The 25,129-nt window shown below is 31.2% G+C and overlaps 1 protein-coding gene and 1 long non-coding RNA gene across 4 annotated transcripts in view; one reads left to right on the forward strand and one right to left on the reverse strand.

The window, feature by feature from the left end:
* The window catches only part of LOC105158553, a 2,302-nt gene extending 1,657 nt beyond the window's left edge, over positions 1 to 645 (reverse strand). Inside the window, exons 1-2 of one of the 2 annotated variants that reach the window (XR_847523.2) lie at positions 443 to 645; positions 285 to 372 (exon numbers count right to left, since the gene is read on the reverse strand). This is a non-coding gene — a long non-coding RNA (uncharacterized LOC105158553). The remainder of the gene's footprint in view (positions 1 to 284; positions 373 to 442) is intronic. The other variant, XR_002286748.1, reaches the window with a different exon arrangement.
* LOC105158704 (transcription factor bHLH93-like) lies at positions 20,785 to 24,802 on the forward strand. 2 transcript variants are annotated; one of them, XM_020692422.1, is made up of 4 exons: positions 20,785 to 21,527; positions 22,966 to 23,148; positions 23,774 to 23,941; positions 24,572 to 24,802. In XM_020692422.1, the coding sequence occupies exons 1-4, from the start codon at positions 20,967 to 20,969 to the stop codon at positions 24,656 to 24,658; spliced, it is 999 nt and encodes a 332-aa protein (XP_020548081.1). In that variant the 5' UTR covers positions 20,785 to 20,966; the 3' UTR covers positions 24,659 to 24,802. The 2 variants fall into 2 exon arrangements, with proteins under 2 accessions (XP_020548081.1, XP_011073848.1); XM_011075546.2 differs by having other exon boundaries at positions 20,789 to 21,527; positions 22,972 to 23,148.

Here is a 25,129-nt window from a genome sequence, read left to right on the forward strand (position 1 = left end):
TTGTGGGGGGGGGGGGGGTAAAAATGCAAGATTCTTCCCTAAAATACTTATTATAAGCAAAAAATCTGCTGAAAGAAAAAAAAGAAAAAGAAAAAGAAAGACAACACAACTGTTGATTTTTTTCCTTGAAAAACAGGCAATATTATCTCTAATATCAGAGGTATTGAACTTGTATCTTCCATAATTTAGGAGTCGCGTTGTCTTATTTGTTTTATATATATCTTTGTGAGTGCAGCAGGCACACACACACACACAGAGAGAGAGAGAGAGAGAGGTGTACGGACCATCCCTCAAGAAAACCAGGTTCTCTCCGGGGCGGAGGCGCAGCATAATATTGTGGCGGTGCCATCACTGGAGGCCCCTGATATTGACCTATATATATTAAAACAAACTAATTATTCCAATTTAAAGAATGTGAGAGAGAGAGAGAGAGAGAGAGAACCTTGAGCAGGATAGGGATAGGCATATTTTGGAGGTTCACTCATCTCTATGTCTTCACAGATTGTTATCCTAATGATAACTTTGGAATATATGATGAATGGAAAACAGTCAGTGATGGATCGATGAGCAGTGTTTTTAGAAGAGGAACGAATACTGAATAGGGATACTACTTCACTGTTATATACTCATCATGGGACTACTCAATCAACTCCGCCTTTCCCTTAATTTATTTTAACTATTTTATCAGCTTAATCCTATAATTTAACTTGTAAATAATACTTTTTAAAAACTGTATGAAATAATATCTTGAAATCTCTGAATAAGATGAAACTTTTAAGGTTCTTATTTTAAACTTTTCCACATAAAATTAGGATTAAAGTTTCATTCTTGACATGCAAGCATATATATAAAGTCATATTTATTAATTATATGAATCATTTAATCAATTACTTTTTTAATTATGGTGGAGCAGTTGGCAAATCTTATCCAATACACGACGTGATACATTTATTATAGGGCAAAATAATTTTTTAATCACTTAAAATAAGGTTAAAAAATTTTTGAGTACTATAATTATGGCAAGTGACGCTGAGTCTCATAAAATTCAAAATCACGTCATTTTAATTTTATAAAATGTGATTTTTAGACCTTTTAGTCCTAAAACCACAACGCATATGATTTTTGGGATTAAAAATACGTGTTATGAATTTTATAGGACTAAAAGTGAAACCTATCATAATTGTGGTACCAAAACAAATTTTGTCCATATTTTATGGGTCTAAAAAAATATTTTACCCTTTATTAAAAATAGTTTAGGCATCATGCATCTACTTTTTAGAGAATGTTAATACTTTAGGTTTCATTCACTTTATACAGAATGTTAAACGATTGCATCATTTAAGGGTATAATTTATAAACAATTGAAAATGAGAATTATTTTATATTTAATTGCTTCAAAAATAGAAGCTGCAATTTATTTTGAAATTTTGCAAGTGTGAAATTAATATTTTCTTTATAAATGGAACGTAGTAATGAAATTCAAATCTAAAATTTTTTATTTAGCATGATTTTGATAACATTATTATAGGATTATTTTATATAAAAATTTAAATTATTAAAAATATTTATTTAATATTTTAACAAAAACCTTTATAATTAGTTTTGCTTTGCCATGTAATCCTTTATAATTAACAAGCGAATAAAGGCATCTGCAAACGAACGCAGCCAAATGTGCCACCTCCCACACTAAAAATCACATTAGGAATAGTATCAGATTCAACTTTTTCATTACATTTTAGGTTTAATTAATGAAATTAATTTAACTATTAGGCAATTTTTGTGATAAAAAAACAATACTGTTGAAAAGTTTCATGACGCGTCAAAATTAATCTATACTATTATAAGAAAAACTTTTTATTATACCAACTTTTGAATACCCAAAGTACTCTTTAATTCATTTCTTTTTTTTTTTAAACAATTGATCAGAATAATAATTTTAATTTTTTTGAATATTCTCATAATCATAACTTTTTTTTTTCTCTCACACACTACTCTATGGTTTATCTCTCATCTTACTTCTCCATGTTTCTTTTTATTATAAATTTTTATATTTTAATTAAACCTGTAATTATAATGCATCTTTTACGCGTTTCTTTTCTCGACATATTTCTTTTCCTCATTTTCTCACCATGATTTTTTTTTCACAAATTTTTTCTTCCATTTCATATCATTTTTTTTATATATTCGTTGAGACCGTGTTCAATAATGACCAATTTAATTTAAACTAAATCTTGCTAACGTGTAAAATACGTATATACAATAAAAATATTGACTCTGTTTCGCCCTATGATGAGAATCGAGAAGGAATAGAATTTTTAATAATTTATATTAATTAGGATTTTGTTTTTTAATTTAATTTTATTAAGATTTTTCATTTAAGTTTATAAATATATAAGCTAAACTCATTATTCAATATATACTTTTCATACTTAAAATAAAGAATAATTACATTATGTTGGAATTGGAACTTCTCCATCCACTGTTATGAGTTCTGCTGCTGCTGCTACCATGGTTGATGAGAACTTTGAAGGTGCTGGCGTAGCATCAGACCTCTTGGACCAAGGATAGTCGCATCTTAGAGAAAGTGTGTTTACATTTTACGTTTTACTTATTGGAGGTAGTCACGTTTTACTTATTGGAAGCAGTTGCAGATTGGTTATGTTAGGCGGGTTTGTTATTTTAACGATTTCTTCCTCCCTCTTATATATACTCTGTAATTCTTCATTTCCTCTGTAACATTTTTCTGAAGCAATGGAAACAGTCTCAGCTGCTCTCATTTCCTTTGTGCAATTGTTTTTCTGGTTAAACTACAATCTTCACATGGTATCAGAGCCTTCATATTGAAGGTCTCTTGATACTCCGTATGTGCTTATATTCACCTGTTAAGGGCACAGTAACAAGCTGTGATCATGACGGATGCGTCACCAACGGCGGAGGAACAATACGAGAGGGATGTGCTTTATTTACATCCTTCGGACAATTCCAGCTTTGTGCTGGCATCTACACCACTGATTGGATCTAACTATTTGACTTGGAGTAGAGCGGTATACGTCGCTCTAGGCTGTAAAATGAAGCTAGCCTTCATTGATGGAACATTCCCACGGCCACCAGCTGGTTCTGCTTTGTTTGAGCAATGGAGGAGAGCAGACCTTATGGTAACCTCATGGTTGTGGAATTCGATCTCGAAGGAGATCGTAGAGGCATTCATGTACGTGAGTTCGTCGAGAGAGTTGTGGCTGGAGATTCAGTCTAGATACGGACGCAGCAGCGGGCCTATGATCTATCAAATACAACGTGAGATTTCTTCAATCTCACAAGGAGATATGACACTGACTTCCTACCTAACGAAAGTGAAGAAGTTGTGGAACGAGCTATTTTGTTTAGCTCCTTCGCCTAAGTGTACATGTGGAGGATGCTCCTGTGGAATCAATGCAGCTATTGGGGAGATGTATTCTTCGATGCAACTAATGCAGTTCCTCATGGGACTCCATGAGAATTTCGACAAGGAGAAGAGCCAGCTTTTAATGATGGATCCCTTACCCGATCTAGAGAGAGCTTTCTCGATGATCTTTGCTGTGGAGCAGCAGAGAAATGTGCAAATTCAACTTGCAGACAGCACGAACAATGCGGCGTACCAAGTAACTTTGAGGGAGAACAAAGACAAAGGAGGATATAAACAAACACAGAAACGTAGATCATTCGTGGACAAGCGCTCCATGGTTTGCACACATTGCAATAAGACGGGACACCTAAGAGATACGTGCTTCCAATTGCACGGGACGCCAGATTGGTTCAAAACGCTGAATGACAAGAAGAGGATGGGAGTGAATCATAATTTTTCTGGAAATGTAGAAGGCAGAGTGGCTAACAAAGTTGAAAGCTCCAGTAGTGAAGCAAAATCTGAGGTAGCATATTTGATGGCTGAGATACTTAAAATGATGAAGCAGAAGGAAACACCTACAGACCCCATCTCAAATTACGCGAACTATGTACACTACGATGAGGAGTTCGCAGGTAACATTCTTGAACCTTTTGCCCCGAATGCGAGTGACTGGATTATTGACACTGGAGCTACAAATCACGTGTGTGCACATTTGTCATGTTTCGATACTTATTCTGTTCCTTCTCATACTTATCTCATCCATTTGCCTGATGGAACTAAGAAAATCGTGACTTATGTCGGGACTGTGAGAATATCAAACAAACTGACCCTTACCTCAGTGTTTTTCGTTCCAGAATTTTCTGTAAATCTCCTCTCAGTAAGTCAGCTTTGTAGCAGCAATATATACTCCTTTCTTTTCAATCAGTTTAGCTGCATCTTGCAGGACCAGGTCAGTAAAGAAGTGGTGGCAAAAGGAGTCATGAACAGAAAGCTTTATGTAGTACGATCCTCTGTTTTTAGTCCCTTACTTAGTTCCAGTATATCTGTTCCTAATTCTTGTTCAGCCATTGATGAATGTAATGACTCCTTATGGCATAAGAGGTTAGGGCATGCTTCTATGACAGCGATTAAACACATTCGAGAATGCAATATTTCAACCAACTCATTAGAAATGAAATGTGATATTTGCCCGAAAGCTAAGCAATCTCGTGTCATGTTTAAACCAAGTGATTCTCAGTCCGTTGCACCTTTTGCTTTAGTTCATTTGGATGTTTGGGGACCGTATAAAACATCTAGTTTGTCCGGGTGTAATTATGTCCTAACCATTTTGGATGACTATAGTAGAACTCTATGGACATACCTCATTAAACACAAAGATCAAGTTCATTCAACTTTACTCAATTTCACAGCCATGGTTGTCACCCAATTTGAAACCAAAATTAAAGTGTTACGCTCGGATAATGGGTCGGAGTTCATCAATGCCAATTGTCAAGCATTATGTCAAAAGCTTGGGATAATTCACCAAACTTCATGTGTGTACACCCCTCAACAAAATGGGAGGGTAGAAAGGAAGCATAGACACCTTCTTAATGTTGCTCGTGCACTTCTATTTCAAGCTTCTCTTCCACTCAAATTCTGGGGGATTGTATTTTGGCTGCTACTTACATCATAAATAGGACACCGACGCAACTTCTCAACTGGAAAACTCCTTTTCAAATATTGTTTGGTCATCCACCTTCCTATTCACATTTCAAGATTTTTGGATGCCTTTGTTTCGCTACAAACTTAGATCCTCATAAAACAAAGTTTCACAAACGAGCTCACAAATGTGTATTTCTCGGTTATTCAATGACTCAGAAAGGGTATAAAGTTTTCGACTTGGAAGATCACACCCTCTTCACATCTAAAGATGTGATCTTCCATGAACATGTGTTTCCTTATGCACAAAATTATTCCGCAGACATACCTTCTTGTCCTCTACCTACTGTTAGTGTTGGTGCTACCAATACTCCTTGTGTTACCTCTCAGTCTCCGCCTTCTACATCCACTATAGTTCAGCCTATAGTCACAGAACACACTCCCACTACTGTGTCTGCTGATTCTACCTCTATTACAGTCACTCCTCCTCGTAGATCTACTAGAATGCGTCAACGTCCTCTTTGGCTTGATGATTTTGTATGCCAACATAACTCCACTGTTTTGCATTCTAACTCCACTGCATACACCTCCTTTGTAGCTTCTTTGTCAATTTTGCAGGAGCCCCGTTCGTTTGCAGAGGCATCTCGATGCCCAGAGTGGAGGGCAGCAATGAACGTAGAGATTCAGGCGCTAGAAAACAATCACACATGGAGATTAACACCACTTCCGCCTGGAAAACGAGCCATTGGCAGCAAGTGGGTTTACAAGTTGAAGTTACGGGCTGATGGTAGCATAGAATGCTACAAGGCTCGCCTCATCGCCAAAAGGTACAATCAAGTTGAAGGCGTCGACTACACTGAAAGTTTCTCTCCAGTAGCGAAGGCAGTCACGGTTCGCCTTTTCCTTGCTCTTGCTGCTGCAAAGGGTTGGGCTCTCCAACAATTGGATGTCAATAACGCGTTCCTCCATGGATATTTGGAAGAGGATATATATATGCTTCCTCCAGCTGGTTATGAGGTAGGCTCAGGGCTTGTTTGCAAATTAGAACGCTCCTTGTACGGATTGAAGCAAGCTTCCCGTCAGTGGAACGTTGAATTAACGGTGAAACTGCAAGAATTTGGCTTTACTCAATGTGCTCACGATCATTGTCTGTTTCTCCTCAACTCTGATCGCGGTTTGGTATCACTGTTGGTGTACGTGGACGATATTCTTCTTGCCGGTGCCTGCATTGATGAATTACAGAGGGTGAAGAACTACCTCCATGAATTATTCACTATCAAAGATATAGGTGATGCCCGGTATTTTTTGGGTTTAGAGATTGCAAGAAATTCTACTGGTATCTATTTGGCACAAACAAAATATGTTTTAGACATCATTTCTGACACAGGTATGCAGGATGCGAAATCTGTTTCCACCCCCTTTCCCGCAGGTCTAAAGTTATGTTCGGACACAGGGGCTCGTCTTCAAGCTCCTGATTCTTATAGGCGCTTAGTGGGGAGATTGCTCTACCTTAGCTTCACCAAACCCGACATATCTCACTCAGTGCAGCAACTAAGTCAGTACCTGAGCCACCCTTGTGATATTCATTGGAATGCAGCTCTTCACGTTGTGAAATATCTCAAAGGATGCCCTTCTCTTGGGCTGTTCCTACCTGCTGTTAACTCATTGGATGTGCAGGGATATTGTGATGCCGATTGGGCATCTTGCTCTGATTCTAGACGATCTTTGATGGGGTTTTGCATCTTCCTTGGTCCAGCTCTTGTTTCGTGGAAAACAAAGAAACAGTCGACTGTGTCACGGTCGAGTGCGGAGGCCGAATATCGCAGCTTAGCTGCCACCGTATGTGAGCTACGTTGGATCTCATATTTGCTGGCTGATTTTGGTATATCAGTGACTTTGCCTATTTCTCTTTTCTGTGACAATAAAGCCGCTCTTCACATTCTTGCAAATCCTGTATTTCACGAGCGTACCAAACACATTGAGATTGATTGTCATCTCGTTCGTGACGCGTACAAAGATGGCTTCATCGCCCTTGTTTTGATTCGTAGCTTTGCCCAGCTTGCCGACACATTTACTAAGGCTCTCCCGTTGAAACTGTTTGGTTCTTTTCTGTCCAAGCTGGGACTTGTGTCGTTTGCCCCCAGTCCCGCTTGTGGGGGGGCTGTTGGAATTGGAACTTCTCCATCCACTGTTATGAGTTCTGCTGCTGCTGCTACCATGGTTGATGAGAACTTTGAAGGTGCTGGCGTAGCATCAGACCTCTTGGACCAAGGATAGTCGCATCTTAGAGAAAGTGTGTTTACATTTTACGTTTTACTTATTGGAGGTAGTCACGTTTTACTTATTGGAAGCAGTTGCAGATTGGTTATGTTAGGCGGGTTTGTTATTTTAACGATTTCTTCCTCCCTCTTATATATACTCTGTAATTCTTCATTTCCTCTGTAACATTTTTCTGAAGCAATGGAAACAGTCTCAGCTGCTCTCATTTCCTTTGTGCAATTGTTTTTCTGGTTAAACTACAATCTTCACACATTATCATCTCCTAATGTTTGGTATATTGACAAGTAAATTTTCAATAGTTTGATAAATTACACTTAGCACTCCTAACGTTTCGTCTTCATCCAATAAATAGATCCATTTGTTAGTAAAATTCATAGAATCTGTTGATATCAATTAATAAAAGATTAAATGACAATTCGTATTTACTCTTAATTGACTTATAAACTTATTGTAAGTCAAGCAAATATTTTTTGACCAAAATTAACTATCCTTATACATTTTCATACACTAATATATGTGAGAGGTACATTTTTACCCTTATAAGGGTAATTTGGTCAAAGAATATTATTTGACTTGCAACAAGTCAATAATAAGTCAGAACAAATATATATTTTTATTAAATTTTGTCTTGCTGATACCAGCATATTCCATGCATTTTGACTAATATATGGATCTAATTGTTACCTGAAAATAAACGTCATGATACTAGATATAATTTCTCAAACAAAAGGGGATTTATATGTAAAAACCTCAGGAGACGAAGGTGTAATAATCGCCTTAAGTAAACATTTTCTCCAAAAATATTTAATAAACAAATCGCAATTCAAAAAGAAAAAAAAAAGAAAGAAAGAAAAGAAAACCAACTTAAGGTATTATCAACACAACAACAAAAAAACAAATTGGTATATTGATGTTAAAATGATATAAAACTACTTTCGTTTAAAAAAGTAACTATAATTAATTTTAAAATTATTCAATTAGAGTTATGTTTATCATATTTAAAAATTGGTGAGACGGTTTTATTAACTTTCGTTTGTAAGGATGGAATACCTTTCTCTTTTGTATTAATATAAATGTTCTTGAGTAACTTTTGGGCCAAAAATGTACAGATAATGCCTGCCCCCAAACACTTTTTGGGCTCTAAGCTTCCATTCAGGATCTACGCCCAAGATTGCATTGACTAAATTATATAAGAGTCGAGGAGAAAAGAGGGAGAGAACTATTTGAAAAAAATACTAAAGGAAAAGAAAATAAAGGATGTACAAAGTTTTCTGAAGATAAAAACCTTTAATAAATTGTTTTTAAGATATTAATAAGATATTTAATTTATTCTGATTCATTAAATACTTTAGAACTATACTTTTATTTTAAAAAATATAAAAAAATATCAATATTTTTTTCTTAAAATAGTAAAAATATCCAATTTCAATAACAGTAGTCCAGTTATAAAGATTTTGGTCAGTGGACAATACACTACTCTTATAAGAATCTTAATCGATTCACAAAATACAAATGCAATTATCTCTAACGAGTCTGCGAAATATCATTTCCACTTTTTAGATTTTTTATTTTATCAATTTTCTCTTACGAGTTTGTGTATTACCATCCCTATTTCTGGATCTTGTATTTTATAAATATGTATAGATTTAGTACATTAAATTAGATTAATTCAGGAACGATTGTGTAAAAGGAACATAAATTGTAGGAGGAGTTGTAATAGAGGGGACATGATTGTCAGGTCAGGTCAGGTGTCTGATCACAATCTAGAGCCAGATTTTGTGGGGGATATTTAAATGTCAAAATATATTTGGCTGGCTGCTATAATTACTTGGTGAACCCCATCATTCTCACAATATTCCCCACAGCTTTTTTCTCCTTCACTCTCTACCAATCAATGCATCTCAATTGATGGAGTGGAAGTAATAGAATAAATAAATAAATAAATGCAAATACGTCTCTATTATTTTGAAAACTCAAAATTAAAAGAAATTATTTTATTTTTAAATAATTCTCAAAATAGGATTTACCGGTACTTAAAAAAAAATTCTTAGTAAAACATGTCTCTACACAAATTAAATTTTGGACTATTTTAAAAACCTGTGAAATTCAGGTAAAATATACCTGAATTTCCTAATAATAATATGGTAAAATATGGTCTCGAATGACAATTATAAAAAAATATGATAATCAACTAACATGAACTAAAAAACAGAAAAACTTAAACAAACTTTCAGACATTGTTTGAAATAATGAAATTTTGTAACGGACGGTCATCCCTCACAATAATTGTGGTAAGAGGTTGGGTTCTCCTAAAAAAGAAGGTCAAAATCATAAGTGCATTGTCGCGTAACACCTCTTCTAATAAAAAATTATGCCCATTTGAAGTTTTACGATTTAAATAGTAAAATTAAAGCACAATTGACATAGATTTTACACATATAACGAGCATATATGAAGTACAATATCACATAAAATTTTCTACTAAAAACTTGAGCTTATGTCCCTCTAGCTATTTTTGGAATCACATCGCCCTTTTTTAAGATTATTTTTTTAATCCACATGCATACCACGCACTTATTCATACACATTCTTAATGGGTTTTGAACCCAATATTTCCACAATGAAATATTAAGCTCCAGATCATCGGGGTGTTCTCTGAGATTTAGTATAATTATACGTAGATTTTTTATCATTTGAAAACTTATATCTCGTACTGCTAATATTATTTCTGTCTAACTAATAAATTCATTCTTTTAATCAAATTAGCTGACTTTGCTGATATTAGAAAATTACATATGAATAAATCAGTAATAAGTCAATTGAGGTACATATGGATATTCATTCATTTTTTTTGCTGATATTAGCAAATTCGATGAATTTTTTACTAAGGAAGATCTATTTATTAGACAAAAATAATGTCAGTGGTACTAGATATAACTTTTCAAACCACAAAGAGTTTACGTGTAATTACACCAAATTCTAAGAGAAAGCGGTATAATTATCTCAAAATTAAAATAACCTTCTATTAGAATTTTTATTTTTGTTAACGAAATATTTTGAAACCTACAATTTCTTGGCTCTCGTCGTATTTAACTCTCGTTTTTACATATAATAATATAATAATATATGTTGAAAATTGGTGAATAGAAAATTAATGCTAAATTTAATTAACAAATTTATTTCAATCAGATTAAACATTAATAAATAATTGGTCACGATGTACGATACATAACAAACTTCTGATGTATGGATAATGGTTGATGGTAACTAGACATCATCTAACTGTGTTCAATCAACCGAATAAATATCAACCATTAAAGTGGTGTGTCGAATGAAATAATGTATCTATTTTATGAATTGTATTCTTATTTGAAAAACTTTGGACTACCATTTTGGTTCGTTAGTTCTCAAAATTATAGTGATACTATTTTCAAATTTAATCGTGGTATCTTGGTAAATAATTGTCATTACTATTAACATTAATGCGAGACAATATTGTTTTAAACATAAAAAGTACAACTATTATGTCGAATTCTAATACACAACTCCTGCAAATTGCGTTATCCTTTATTTTTCACAACTTGATACCTATATACATCCTTAAAAGGGTGTTTTGTTCGTGTACCAACCTCTTCAAAATGATGTACATGAATCTATCAATTGATCATCATAGTGTAAATGATTAAGGGGTGGTTGCAAATGTTTATTTTAAATACTTATCACTAATATATTGAGAATAGTTTTTTTATTTTATGACTTTTATTTTTGAACTATTTAAATTAAATTAATTTAAACAAAAAATTGTAAGTATCTGCTGACTTTTGCAACTTATTAATAAAATTATAAATTTTAAGTTGTTTTTTCAACCATTCTAACTTTAATTTTATTTTTTTTTCACTTTTAACTTTAGTTTGCAAAAACTCCTAATTTGTACTATTATTTAACTTACAGCTTTTTCTACAGTTTATTTCCACCACAAAAGTAGAAGTTATCGCAAACACTCCTTTATGCTGCTTTACATCTACAAATTGACTTATACTAATTTTATCAGAGGATTTCATCTAGGCTGGATCCTTAAAATGGTAATCTAAAAGGATATTTGATGTGGCTTGCGACTCAATCAGTGTCCCACTGTACGAGGCATTATTCACTTCAACTTCGTATGAGCCTCACAATTTTGTCTTGACAAGAAACTTCACTAGAGAGGAGGTTCAATCTCATCATCTGCAACCAATGTGCGACATTTACATACATTATCAAATCCTCCCCCCTTCCCCCCGGGAGGAGGGATTTGGGTCAGTCACATGATCTTTTCATACAAATTGTGTAAATAATATGGCTTACAACACAATTGGTATTGTGTTGTACGAGATATTGTCCATTCAGACTTTATATGAGCATCATGATTTTCGTTTTAAAAAGATATCTTATTAAAAAAACAAAAAAAAAGATATTAAAACTTATAAACCATCCAAATTTTTTATTACAGCCAAAGCAATATGTTCAATCTTACCTTTGGATCCAGATCCAAGTAAAATCAAGCATAGTGAATCATAACTTGCAGGTAGGAACGACACCGCATCGCTTTGTCTAACTGATCATCTTGTTGATTGGATTAGAGAAAGACGAATCGACATCTTTCTATATTCTGTTCGGAGTCCGGACCAACAATCAGGAAAAGGAAATATTCGCAACTGTACAAACACAAAAATTAGACCTATTTTAGCACATATACACTCGTAAAGAGAAAAAAGTGAACTAACAGACGATAGAGAACAAGTACAACAAAAATATAATATTAATGAAAATTCTTTGTGGTAATTTTTAAATTATTATTATATATATTAAATAATAAATTTAGTTTTGTGGCGATATAATTTCTAAAAATTCATTGGGTTTAAAAAATTATCACTATGGATAATTCATAATGTATTTATAGTGACACTAAAAAAATAAGAAACAGAATATTATAGAAAAAAAATTAATGACAACATTCAAATTGTTACTTGTGACCACGACTTAAAAATTATGATAAATCAATACTACTAACCACGGTCCAAAATCACAGTAAAAATTTAAATTTTTACCACACAATTAATCAATTCGTCATGGTTTTAGCGATAACCAAAAAATTTGTCGTGATTTTTGGCATGACAAATGTTTGATATACTTCCAGAAAAAACGATCAATGATCATTGTGAAGCGTGGTTGATTTTATACTTGTCATGATTTTCTTCTTTTGGCTATAGTAATTAACCATCGAAAAAATGCAAGCAACTCTCCTGTAATATAGTAAATAAGTAAACTACACCCCTATGAAAAACAAATTAGCATTTTAACCTCATGTATTTTTTAAAGTAAATCAATTTATTTCCATAGACAGGGGGTAAATTAATTCATTTTAATTAACACGGAAGATAAATTGCTATTTCTTCTTCATAGAGGGTAATACACTCATTTATAATATCATAGGGGAGTAAAAAAATTATATTTTTTCTAGTGTATGTACAACTTTTTTGTTAGTAGTCTTTAATTTAGTACTGATCACTATTAAGATTATAAAAATTATTAATGTGATAAAATAAAAATTCTTATTACCCAATGCATATGATATCATCAATGTCAATACTAACATTCTCCTTTTTAATTTCTTGATATTAATACAATTTTTCAGTTTTAATAAATCACGTTTTTCTTTCTAATTTATTTTCCTATAATTACAGAATGACTGTAGCAGATTAGCACTAATTAAAAATCCAGCTCTCCAATGATTTTTCTCTCTGACTCAATCCATCCTCTAATGATTCAATGTTAGAACCAGTCATATCAGAACAGTGCATTTCAATCATTAAGCTATAAATCCAGCCTATAAAGATCGATACCCTATTTGTTTAAATAATTAAAAGAGATAATTATTTTTTGCTCTCTTGAAATTTAATGTGATTACATATTTTTATGATTTGAAAAAAATATATATTTAATACTTTTAAGATTTATTTTCGTTTAATAAATACATCCGATCAAAATTAACAAAAAAAAATTGAATGAAAGTTGGTATTTACACTCGATTGACTTATTACTAACTTAAGAATGGATAAGATAAATAATTTATTGAGAAAATTAGATCATAAAATAATTTATAAAATTCTAAAAAGTATATAAAATTATAATTCATAAAGGGTTGGATGGAAAACTAACAAAATAGACTCATTGTTACACAGATCTTAAAATTAATTAGGAAGTATTTATATATATTTTTTTAAATAACGAGAATATATTTATAATTTTGCCAAATCTTATAAGACGTGGCTGCAATTTACCCTCTCTATATATATACTAGACGTCATGACACGTCATCCTTGTGTGCATATAATAAATAATATTTTATATTTTAAAATATATTATGATTAAGAAAATATATATAAACCAACGCTATCATATTTTCAAGAAAAAAATAAAAGAAAGAAAATAAATTTAGGAGTATTATTGGCATAAAAATAAAATTGATGTGGCGATATCATAACTTCTATTTGTAAGAGAAAAAAGTTTCTTTATATCTATTAATATAGATATATATGTGCACATGCTGGGGCTACGACGACGTCGTTTGAGTTCATGCAGAATGGGGACGTGCGTAGGGCAGTAGGTGAGAATAATAGTGGTATGTATGAGCATGCAGCATGGGGGTGCATGGTACACAAAATCCTGAACTGAACCTACCAAATATAGAATAGCAAGAAACGGACAATGCAAAAGTGGTTTATGGTGACAATATTGTGGGCTGTCTGTTCCTCGCATGGTTTCCTCATCCCTTGTTTTACTAACTCTCTCTGTCTCTCTCTCTTTTGTTCAGATTTGATATATTGATGCAACAAAAGTTGCATTATTGCTTCTACTTCCACATCCTCCAGGTATACCATCATGTAATTTGAGTGTTTGATCCACCTTTTTACCTTGTAAAATTATTACTATTATGGCCCACTAGAAATGAAAAAAAATGATCTTACAAAGAATTTGAGTCCTGTTTGGGTTGAGTTTTGACATCATATGTCGTCTGGATGGTGTGTTTAATGATTCACGTTATTTGAATGTGACTGATCTAATTAAACTGTATGTATAAATATCATAGCTGTCAACCATTGGATATGTTATGTTGCTAGAACGTTTAGTGTATTGATTATATTTCTTAACTAACCTCGACTGATTTTGATATTGATTATGGTTATGGTTACTAGAGGCGATCGTTATAAAAGAAACTCTGTTCCATACTCGGATCATATAGATAAATAGTATGTGTTAAAAGATATGAAAATATTAGTGAAATGTCGTGAACATATAATTCCGACAATATGATAAGACAGTGTTAAATTAATTTATCAAATATATAGTATATACAGAATAAAGATTATGCAATTTTTATTTTTTTTTTTTTGTTACTTTGGCTCAATTTCGGTTATACCGATTTTGTCCTGACTCAATGTATCAACTCATAATGATTTGTCCGATTATTTTTAGATTGATGATTCACATGAAATCGTATATATAGTTGCAGAGTAGTTATAAATATTAGTTTTCCGTGCCTCATGTATAACTTTTGAAACCCCGAGTACTCTTAAGACCTCCATGTACTCTCTCTTATGCTCTTGTAATTAATTTAAGTATTGGATTGCTATAACTGAGTCTTCCCAATGTTGTTATGATGTGTTTATTTCTTACAAGACATGCAACCAAACTTCCAACTTATTTAAATATATTTGGAGCATTCTATAAACAGTTTAAATCTTAAACAGACTTTTCTAATCCAAACATACAAAATATATAAATGAAAAAACATGTCATAAATCTACAAACATATGTGTGTTGCGAAATCATGAAAAATTGATAGATAATAACCAAAACAGGTACAATTGTCACAACTTACGTACCATTCATTATTCCTTTCCTCTTCAAACTTTTTTACCCTGGAAAGATTGGTTTAGAGTTGTTGATTATGTCTTTGTTAATTAGATTAAAAACCAGAAGTGGTTGTCGGAGAGAAGTTCGGAGTGGACGCCGCTGTTTCTCCATTACTTCTATGTTGAATTATACACTAAGAAAATATATATATCTTTTCATTATAATTAATTATTATAATTAAAAATAAATAATCACGATAGATATAAATTAATCACAGCTCAATGGGCAAAAATATTTGCCACAACTAAATATGTTGCCCAAACGTAAAACGACAGAGACTCATTGTTAATTGTGGTCAAAATTTAAGTTTTTCGTATTGATTTTGTCTAATCGTAATAGATATTATTGATTCGCTACGATTTTTAAATCGTAAAGATTTACAGTGTAGGTAATAATTAATTTTTTTTATAGTGAAAACAAAAGTAAAACTCTCAGTCTTATCAAAAAGAATTTTTTTTTTTTTTTTTTAGCAGCTGTCACCTTTTATTATTCTGCAAATTTAAGCCAAATCCAACTCAGCCTCACTAGATTTTGCGTCACAATTATTGGCCAAAAATACAAAATTTTCATGCAAGAAAACATGTATAATCTTGTCCCAAGTTTCCCATCAACTCATTATCTTCACTTTTTCCACAGTCCAAAATTTTACTTGTCGGGGCACATGCATTTGATCATATATTGATTCCCTCTGAAATTGAATTCATTGCACTTTGCTCCCAACATCTAGGGTTAATTAATCATCTCAAATAATTTAATTCATAGTACAGTTCCACTGGACAAAGTCATGTCCTTTACTTTTTAAATAAAAATATTGCCCAAGGTGAATAATCATTAGGAACGAAAAACACATTTTCATTTCTGTACAATATTCAGATACAATATTGGATAATATTACTAATAGAATATTAAATATTATAATTGTAGAGTTGCAGATGTTATAAATTTATATTCAATGGAAATAATTTTGAATTTGTTAGAGTACAGTCTGCAAAATTGTGTCCGCGACAAGAATTTTATTTGAGTTGTCACTATAAATAATTGTTAGAATGTTAATATTAAAATTCAACTAAACTAAGAATGCTTTCTTATCATAGTAGATACGATCGATTATAAAGATAAACAATCATTTTTGTATCCCCAATACATGTCTTGCACGTATAATGATTTTTCTTTCTAACAGTTTAAATTTTTAAATGAGATTGTCATTTAATATGGTATTAAAATCATATCAAATAAGATGTTAAAAAGAAAAATTACATGTGGGATTTGCAAGTCAGAAAACGTGTTGAGATATTAATATCAAATGATTCTCTTCTCTAATAATTTAAGTTTTTAAATGAGGTGGTAGTTTAATAATAATTAATAGGATTAATAGTGATCATTCAAATATAGTGGCAAAGATATATGTTTTCATTAAATTAATTTCATTAATATATGTATATATCATTGATTGTTTATATATATTAATAACTTTGTTTGTTTAACTAAATGTTGATAGTGACAATGTTTACATAATATACACTTATATTACTATAAAAATTAAAAAAAAATTATCAGATCAGAAAAATAAAAAAATTCTCACCTAATACATATAACGAGGTGATATATTAATTTTTATAATTGCTAATATTTTATTGGTTTTTTATTGTAAAGCAAGCCATTACATGTTTTATTCTTATATATATATATATATATATATATAAATTTATTTTTAACTTATTAACTTTTACCATATATATATATATATATATATTAATAGGTAATAATTATATTTACATTCTCTGATCTAAATTCTATTTACATAAGCCATCCTTGTAAATATTTGTGGCCCAAATTCTTTAGGCCCAGCCCATCTCCCTGGATAGTTAGGATTGGTCCGTCTCATGGTGCTTGGCGCAATTGCTTCTGTCCCTGGCCCATTACCCTTACCCGATCCACTAGGGTACTCGCTTTGACCCCTTGAAATGGTCTGTCTCTCTCTCTCTTAGTCAAAACCCTAATTTTCTTCTCTCGTCTCTCTGTTTCTCTCGTCTTCTTCCTCTCTCTGGTGTTGGGTCTCTCTCCACTGCTGTTCTTCCTGGATTCTCTTCTGAAATTTAATGGTTTGTTCCTCTATGTATGATGGCTTATGTCTGGTGTTATCTTTAGATCTTGAACCCCTTCTCCTCTCTCTAATCTCCTTCTGTGTTCCTTAAACAGTTCTTCGTGAACTAGCCTTAGTGGTTGAATAGATCAAAGATCTTAGCCTTTGTGGCCCTGGGTTAATCTAATAGCTTTTGTAGCTGTTTGGTGTCTTTGTGGCCTTTGTGGTTCCAAGCGACCGTGTGTTTATGGTTTTAGGTTTACATTGGCTGGATCTGGCTTTTTGAGCCTTATTCCTATAATCCGTTGTATATTTTATCTCTCTTTTATACTGTATTATTTATTGTAATTCTATCTCTGTAATTGAATAGATCTGTAATATTTATATTGAAAATTGTTGTATGAGGGGTTTTCAATTCCTATCAAAATCTGTAATAGTTGGTAGTTTTTTATTCTTTGTTTTCTAGCTTTGTTCGAATTTTGGAGGATACCTAATAGTTATCCTTGTTTTTTGCACAATTACAAAAATTACCCCTCAAAGAAAAATATAAGGAGGTTTGTGTAATGTTGTGAATGTTTACGTGAAATGTATATATAATTATTCAAAAAAATATGAATAATTTGTATAAAATATTTTTTTTCTAATAATGTATGTGAAATAAACTATAGATCGAGGTATCGAAGTAATTATCTCATCTCATATCATATTAATATTGTAGGCTCATGACTCGTGTCGTAGCACTGTCATATTTTGGACTCATCTTTATGTCTGTAGCAAAGAAGTCTTAATCTTGTGCTAATCTTGTCATTAATTGCTAATTGTTTGGATTACTGTTTAGGGACAGCCTTGCTCTGCCATTATGAGCTGTAAGAAGAAAGAATTTCATTAAACTTTTTTTAATTTTTTCAAGTACTTTGGCATCATTAAATTGCAGATTTGACAGCTTAAATTGAGGTCACAATGAGTTACAGCCACATGTTCAAGTTTGATGTGGTGATACATTCACGTGAAGTACTCACTCCCACTCTTTTCTTAATATGTGTGCTCTTTAATCAAGGTCCTATTTTTTTTTTTTTTCCTTGTTTCCTACCTTTGATCACACATAAATTAATTAATTAAAGTTGAAAAGTAAAAATAAAAAAATAAAAACTGTGGTAAGTTGCAATAATTTAATTAATTTCTCAGGTAAAATATTATTGGGTGTAAAATGGATGCATGGACCCAATAATTGTATTTTGTGATACTTTAATAACCCTAATACAAGAAATTATGTAAAATTTTTTGGTAATTAGCAATGAATTTTAGTGAGGGATAAAAAGTTAAATTTTTGTTATTTTAAGATTAATATTATAAAATATTAATATTTCTTTATTATAATTAAAAAGTAATTTTAATATTACGAAACTTTGTAGCTGGTTATGGCAAAAATTTGAAAAAATTTCCCCAAAATCTTACTAACAAGTATTTTTAATAGTAAACCACAACAAAAAATATTTAATACTAAAATCAGCAATAAAGTAACCATCAAGTAAATAGTTTTCTTGTCAAATTCGCTAATTAATTAATTAAATAAATCATCCAATAGCTAATCCAGTATTTCTTTTCTCTGTGGATATTATGCCTTCATGTCTGAGAATTTTTTTTTTTTTTGGTAATATAATTTTCATAAATAGAAAAAGATATAGTACAACCATGAGATTTTCCTTAGCAGTATAGGACACCAGGCTCTGATCGGCATAAATGCACAATAATTATAGGTAATAAACAAATACACGCACAATAGAATGACTAGTTGAGATTGGAGAAAAAATAAAATAAAGTAATAATTGAATATTTTCCCTCGTATAATTAATAATCATCTGAAGAAATATAACATTTTATTATGATTGTGTAACAGCTATTAGTCGTTGCATCTGCAAACGATGCCAAAATATTTGCTATCATTAAAATCTATGTTAAATATTTTGGCTATAGGTAAAATCATAAAATGTCAACTAATTATGGTCAAAACTTAAGTTTTTCCATCAATTATGTTCGACGCTAATAAATAGGATTGATTATTATAATTTTTAAGTCGTAGTAATTTTTATGCAGAAAATAATTAATTTTTATGAATGAAGGCCAACAAAAAAAAAAGCCATAATATATATATATATATATATGCAAAAATATGAAAACCAGTTGCATATTGCGAGAGCAAAGAAAATAGCAAGGAGGAGGGGACTAAATATTTCTTTTTCAAAATATTAAACACCTTTTATTTATTTATTTTACTTAAGAGAAGTTTCGTACCTATTTCAATTTTTCACGGGATAATTTGAATTTAACCCTTAAAGCTAATTAACCAAAAGTTAAGTGTCACAATAGCCAAAATTAAGTTGGGGCTAGAAATAATCAATCAAAGAACTCGATCAAAGGGATCTATGATGCTAACTCCACTCTTTTCGTTTCAAACACAAATTAAAAATTTATCCTAACAAGAATATTTTAATTAATTCGCACACAAATACTCTGGAAGAACCAGCTAGATATTTAGATATTAATTATTTTTTCTTTTTAGCTTATCAATGTATGTAGCTTTAGGAGGCAAGTTAATATAGGTGAAGAAGAAAAGTGGATTCCATCCCAATCATGTCCCTCTAGGTGTTATATATTCATACACACAAAACCTAGCGTTATGCCTATTCCTACAAATAATTACCAAGGAATTAGATCGTAGGTAGGTCAGATATAATTTTTTAGTTAATTTAGCTTGAAAATTATTAATATTACCAAAGTTTAAAATTATAAAAAAATTTAATTTTTTTCATAATAAAAAGTGCTACCCCTAAATTACATAATTAAAATTGCATTATTCCTGTTCCATTGATGATACTAATGTAACTTCACAGTAGCGCCATTTCATTTCAAAAATCCGCTTGCAGCATGACTATATATAATTAAAGATATATATATATATATATATTTGATAATAATCCTCTTATTTACCTTCACGTGATAAAATTAATATATAGAAATCACATCTTTTGGAATTTGATTTTTTTGTTGTAAATACTATTACATCGTTTATCCTGTTAAATATATAATGTCACATGTGCAAAAAGATATATCATTTATTTTATTTAAAAAGAATTTTTATATACATAGACACAATATATAATCCAACATATCTCCAGGACATTTGTTATTTGACATTTATGAATTGTGCTCCTCAATCATCTCCATGCATTTCAAAGTCTTTCCATATATCCTTGAACATAATTTATGCCCTTTATTTTTTTAGATAAATATTCATTACAACGGACTTATAAATTGATTTAATAAATAAATTTAGAGATAAATTATTATAAATTCAGATATTACAATACATCATATTAAGTATGACGAATATTTTCAAATTTGGTAGAACTCAACATCAAACTTATTCATGAAACTTCAATCTTATTCACTAGTGTAAGATGTCATTGACGAACTTAATTTATGCCGGAAAATATACTAATACAGGATTAGCTTTGATAATAATAGATCTATATATACTCTCCCTCATCTTGAATCACTTCTGCCTTCTTCTAAGTCTCTGTGTGTGTGTGTGAGAGAGAGAGAGAGAGACAGAAAAGAGAGAGAGAGATGGAGATTACTCAGCAAAGTCTGCTAGAGGAGTTAATTATGACTCCCAAGATAGACAACAACAATTGGATCCCATTCCCAAATGAGGTCTTCCCCAATTCTTGGAGCTTCGCCCCTTTCGATCATCAAACCCCAGACCAACAACACTTGCATTCGCCAACCGTCGCAAATTCGTCGCTTCTGCAACTCATTTCACCAGCCGAATTCGGACATCCCTGCCCGTTTCTCGACGCTCTAACTCTGCCCGAAATCAGTTCGTTTTACGACATGGACGATGTAGCAGCAATGCCGCCAGTTCAAGAGGAGTACGTGGAAGAGATGAACGGAGAAGTCGGGTTTCTGGACAACGTCGTAAACGGTTTCTTTAAGGTTGAGACCGGTCAGGTCGTCGATACGCTTATAAACATGGACGAGACTGGCAATGACATCGGAGAGAAGAAGAGCAGAGCGAAGAAGCCAAACGGGCAGCCATCCAAGAACCTGATGGCGGAAAGAAGACGCCGGAAAAGGTTGAACGATCGCCTCTCCATGCTCCGATCAATCGTTCCTAAGATCAGCAAGGTAACAAATTGGTGCTGCCATTACAACTTATTTTTTTCCCAACCGCGTTCTAAAATAAAAATTCTATTTTTTTAAAGATTGTTCGTTCTAATTGAAATAATGACGTGTGTCCCCAACTTTGGATCCTTATTTTTAAGGATAATAACATAATAATATTGACAAGTTCGAGTTTTAGAACTTTTATCTCATATTCAATTAAACTAAACATATATATATATATATATTGGGAAAAATTACAATTTTAGTCTTGTAACTTATGGGGTGGTAATCTTAGTCTTGCATAAATTAATTTTTTTCAAATTTAGTCTTATAATTTTAAAAATTTGGCAATTTTCATCCTTTTCGGATCAATTTGACCAGAAAATTGTATGTGACTTGCACATGATCGAATTAAATTCAATTTTAGTCTTGTAACTTAGCAAACATTGATATTTTTAATCCTATAACTTGAGAAAGTTGGCATTTTTGGTCCTTCATGAATTTATTTACAGGACTAAGATTACAAGTAAATTACAATTTTCGCTCGAATTGGCTGGAAAAGGACTAAATTTCCAACATTATAAAGTTATAGGACCAAATTATAAAATTAATTTGTACAGGACTAAAAATAACAACCCTAGATTACAAAACTAAAATTGCTATATTTTCTATATATGGTATGGATTTCTATATTTAAAGTGTGTCGTACGTATTACTCCTTATGTCCCAAAATTAGTTTTTTTTTTTTCATTTCATTTTATTTTGAAGAAATTTACTTTTATTAAAAATTAAAAATCTTAATATTTATTTCCATAATCATATCAAATTATTGATCAATAAGATTTAAAGAAAAATCATTGACTAAAGAAATACTACATATAAGGCTCAAGGCCTTTTGGGCTTAGAAAAACGACTTTTGCGTAAACAAACTTTATATCGACTAAAATACCTTTACTTATAATTTTTTTCTTCTATAAATAGCCATTACTTTAATTAATTAGTTATATCAGTTATTTTTCATTCATGTCATTTCACTCGATTTTAGCAAGTTTGATCAGCTATTCATTTAATTTTTCGTCTATTTTATTTAATTAAATAAATATCATAAAATTTTCAAACAACAACACAAAATTGTGTGTACTTCAGTCACTGGTTATTATATTAAATATATAGTAAAGTTGATTCATCCGCAACATCAACGTGCCTAAATTTTTGGCACAAATGAGTTAAAAATTCTAGGTCTTGCTCGACTGGTTTGAGGTCTCATAACTAAGAAATTATGGGTTCGATTTTCACGAATATGGGTATATATATATATATATATATACATAGATGTTTATTGATCTAGAACTATCAATATATTATATTAACTTTTAAATTTAAACGTATTGAATGATGTAATAAATTATATTCTATACAAAAAGAAAATTGTTTGAAAAAATAATAACGCAAAACTAAGGTGCAGATGGACAGAACATCCATACTTGGGGACACAATAGATTACATGAGGGAGCTCCTTCATAAAATTCACAGGTTGCAAGAAGAGGGCATGTCTGAGAATTTGAACCACATCATCAAACTCACAGCAAACTCCTCCAAGGACCTAAAGCCAAATCAAGTGCCAGTGAGAACCCCCCCAAAGGTAATTTACATTTATCATAATTTTAAAAAAATATTTTTTTTAAACAACGAATGACTCTGAAAAATATTAAATGAGTATACGAAGATAATGGCACGTGATTAATATATTTATAAGTCTGAATGAAGATTTTAATTTACATCAGATTTATCAAATCGGAGCTCATTATATAATAACTGTATTATATTCGTTATATGATTGATTTACATGATAAATGTAATAAAACTTGTAATGTGATTGATTTTGATATAATTGTTATTGGAGTGTAAAGCATTTCCTAATATTACATCCATCCAGGCCCGACGAACACATATCATAGGTAAAATTGTAGTTTTATAATATATTACACGTACTCTAGTTAAATAATGGGTTGAAAACAATTTATCTTCCTGGATTAATAAAAAAATAAAGTACAATTTACCTCCTGTGATACTAAAAAATGATACAATTTACCTCCTTTCAGAGGGGGGTAAATTATATATAACCCGTTAAATAATTGTAGACGTAAGAAATTCTCTAAGTTACATAATTTTTTCTTTTTATTAAAAAAAACATACAAGTTATTACAACCTTGTAAGTTGCTTTCTGTTTTCTATTTATGTATTCATTTTTATTTTTTTTAAATCAGTTTGATGTAGAAAGGAGAAACAAGGACACTCGTGTGGAGGTATGCTGTACAGCAAAACCAGGACTATTGATCTCAACACTCAGCACCCTGGATGCTCTCGGACTTGATATTCACCAATGTGTTATCAGCTGTTTCAATGATTTCTCTTTCCAAGCTTCTTGTTATGAGGTAATTTACCCCAAAATTAATGTTAATGCTCATATTAATTGTAATTAACTTATAACATTTAGAGTTAATTAGTTACAATTACCAAGAATGAAAGTAAACAATTGCACCAAATACCAATCAACTTAATTAGCTGTTGTTTATGCCGACAGGATCAAAATAATAACCACAATTAAAATTGTTCAAAATATAGCTGTAACCTAACAACCGTAATAAATGTTCATAAATTATGGTCAAAATTTAAATTTTTCGCATTGACTTTATAATTTGACAATTAAGAGTAGATATATAGTATTGGTTTGGGTAAAAGAATGATCTGTTTGACATGCACGCAATTTACTTGTACTAAGTCAATTGAGAATAAATATAAACTTTTGTTCATTTTTTTTGCCGACGTCAGCAATTTAATAAATTTAACTAACGGGTGGATTTATTTATTGGATGAAGACAAATGTTAGAGGTAATAGTGTAATTTTTCAAATCACAAAAGTTTACGCATAATTATATCAAACAAGAATAGAGTAATTAACTTCAATTATAATAATTTTTAGGAGATATCGTTGTAATTAATTTTAATAGTTAATTATTTAAGTACAGCTTCTCTACTAATCATTTTGGTATATATGATTACAGGTAGGCGAGCACCGATCATTTATGAGCTCCGAAGATGTAAAACAAGCATTGTTTAGAAATGCAGGCTACGGAGGAAGATGTCTATGAACAATATTATTAGCACCGAAAAAATAAAATCTCGAATTTTTGGGAGATTTAGGAACTGGAATGACACATATATATTATGTATATATATGTTTTCTTAATTTAATTCTTAGTGATCTAATAATAAAATTTGCCACCATTTTATCCTTTGAATCAGATTCATGAGTCGATCAGAATACTCTGCTCTTAAAAAATGGATTATTCTTGATATTATAAATGATCACGGTAGAAAAATTATTTATATCAAATTAATACTATCTACTACACTTAAATAAAATTAATATAAAAGTCTAAATTTCGATTATGATTTATCAATATTTGCTATAATTTTATTTATGATCAAAACGTTTGGCATGCTATCAGTTATTGTTAATACTTTGGTCTCAACTACGGAAACAATAAAACAGCTTTTTCCGCAATTATAATTAATTAATACTAGTTATGATTATTTTACTTTTGATCATCATAATTATT

The sequence above is a fragment of the Sesamum indicum genome, linkage group LG3 (genome assembly GCF_000512975.1).
Source record: "Sesamum indicum cultivar Zhongzhi No. 13 linkage group LG3, S_indicum_v1.0, whole genome shotgun sequence".
In the NCBI taxonomy this organism is placed as follows: Eukaryota; Viridiplantae; Streptophyta; class Magnoliopsida; order Lamiales; family Pedaliaceae; genus Sesamum; species Sesamum indicum.

Bases quoted from the DNA above. Each gene is read 5' to 3' on its own strand.
- LOC105158704 (XM_020692422.1), top strand. From the start codon at position 20,967: ATGGAGATTACTCAGCAAAGTCTGCTAGAGGAGTTAATTATGACTCCC. The intron at 21,528-22,965 runs GTAACAAATTGG...CGCAAAACTAAG, and splicing joins TCGTTCCTAAGATCAGCAAG to GTGCAGATGGACAGAACATC. The intron at 23,942-24,571 runs GTAATTTACCCC...ATATGATTACAG, and splicing joins TCCAAGCTTCTTGTTATGAG to GTAGGCGAGCACCGATCATT.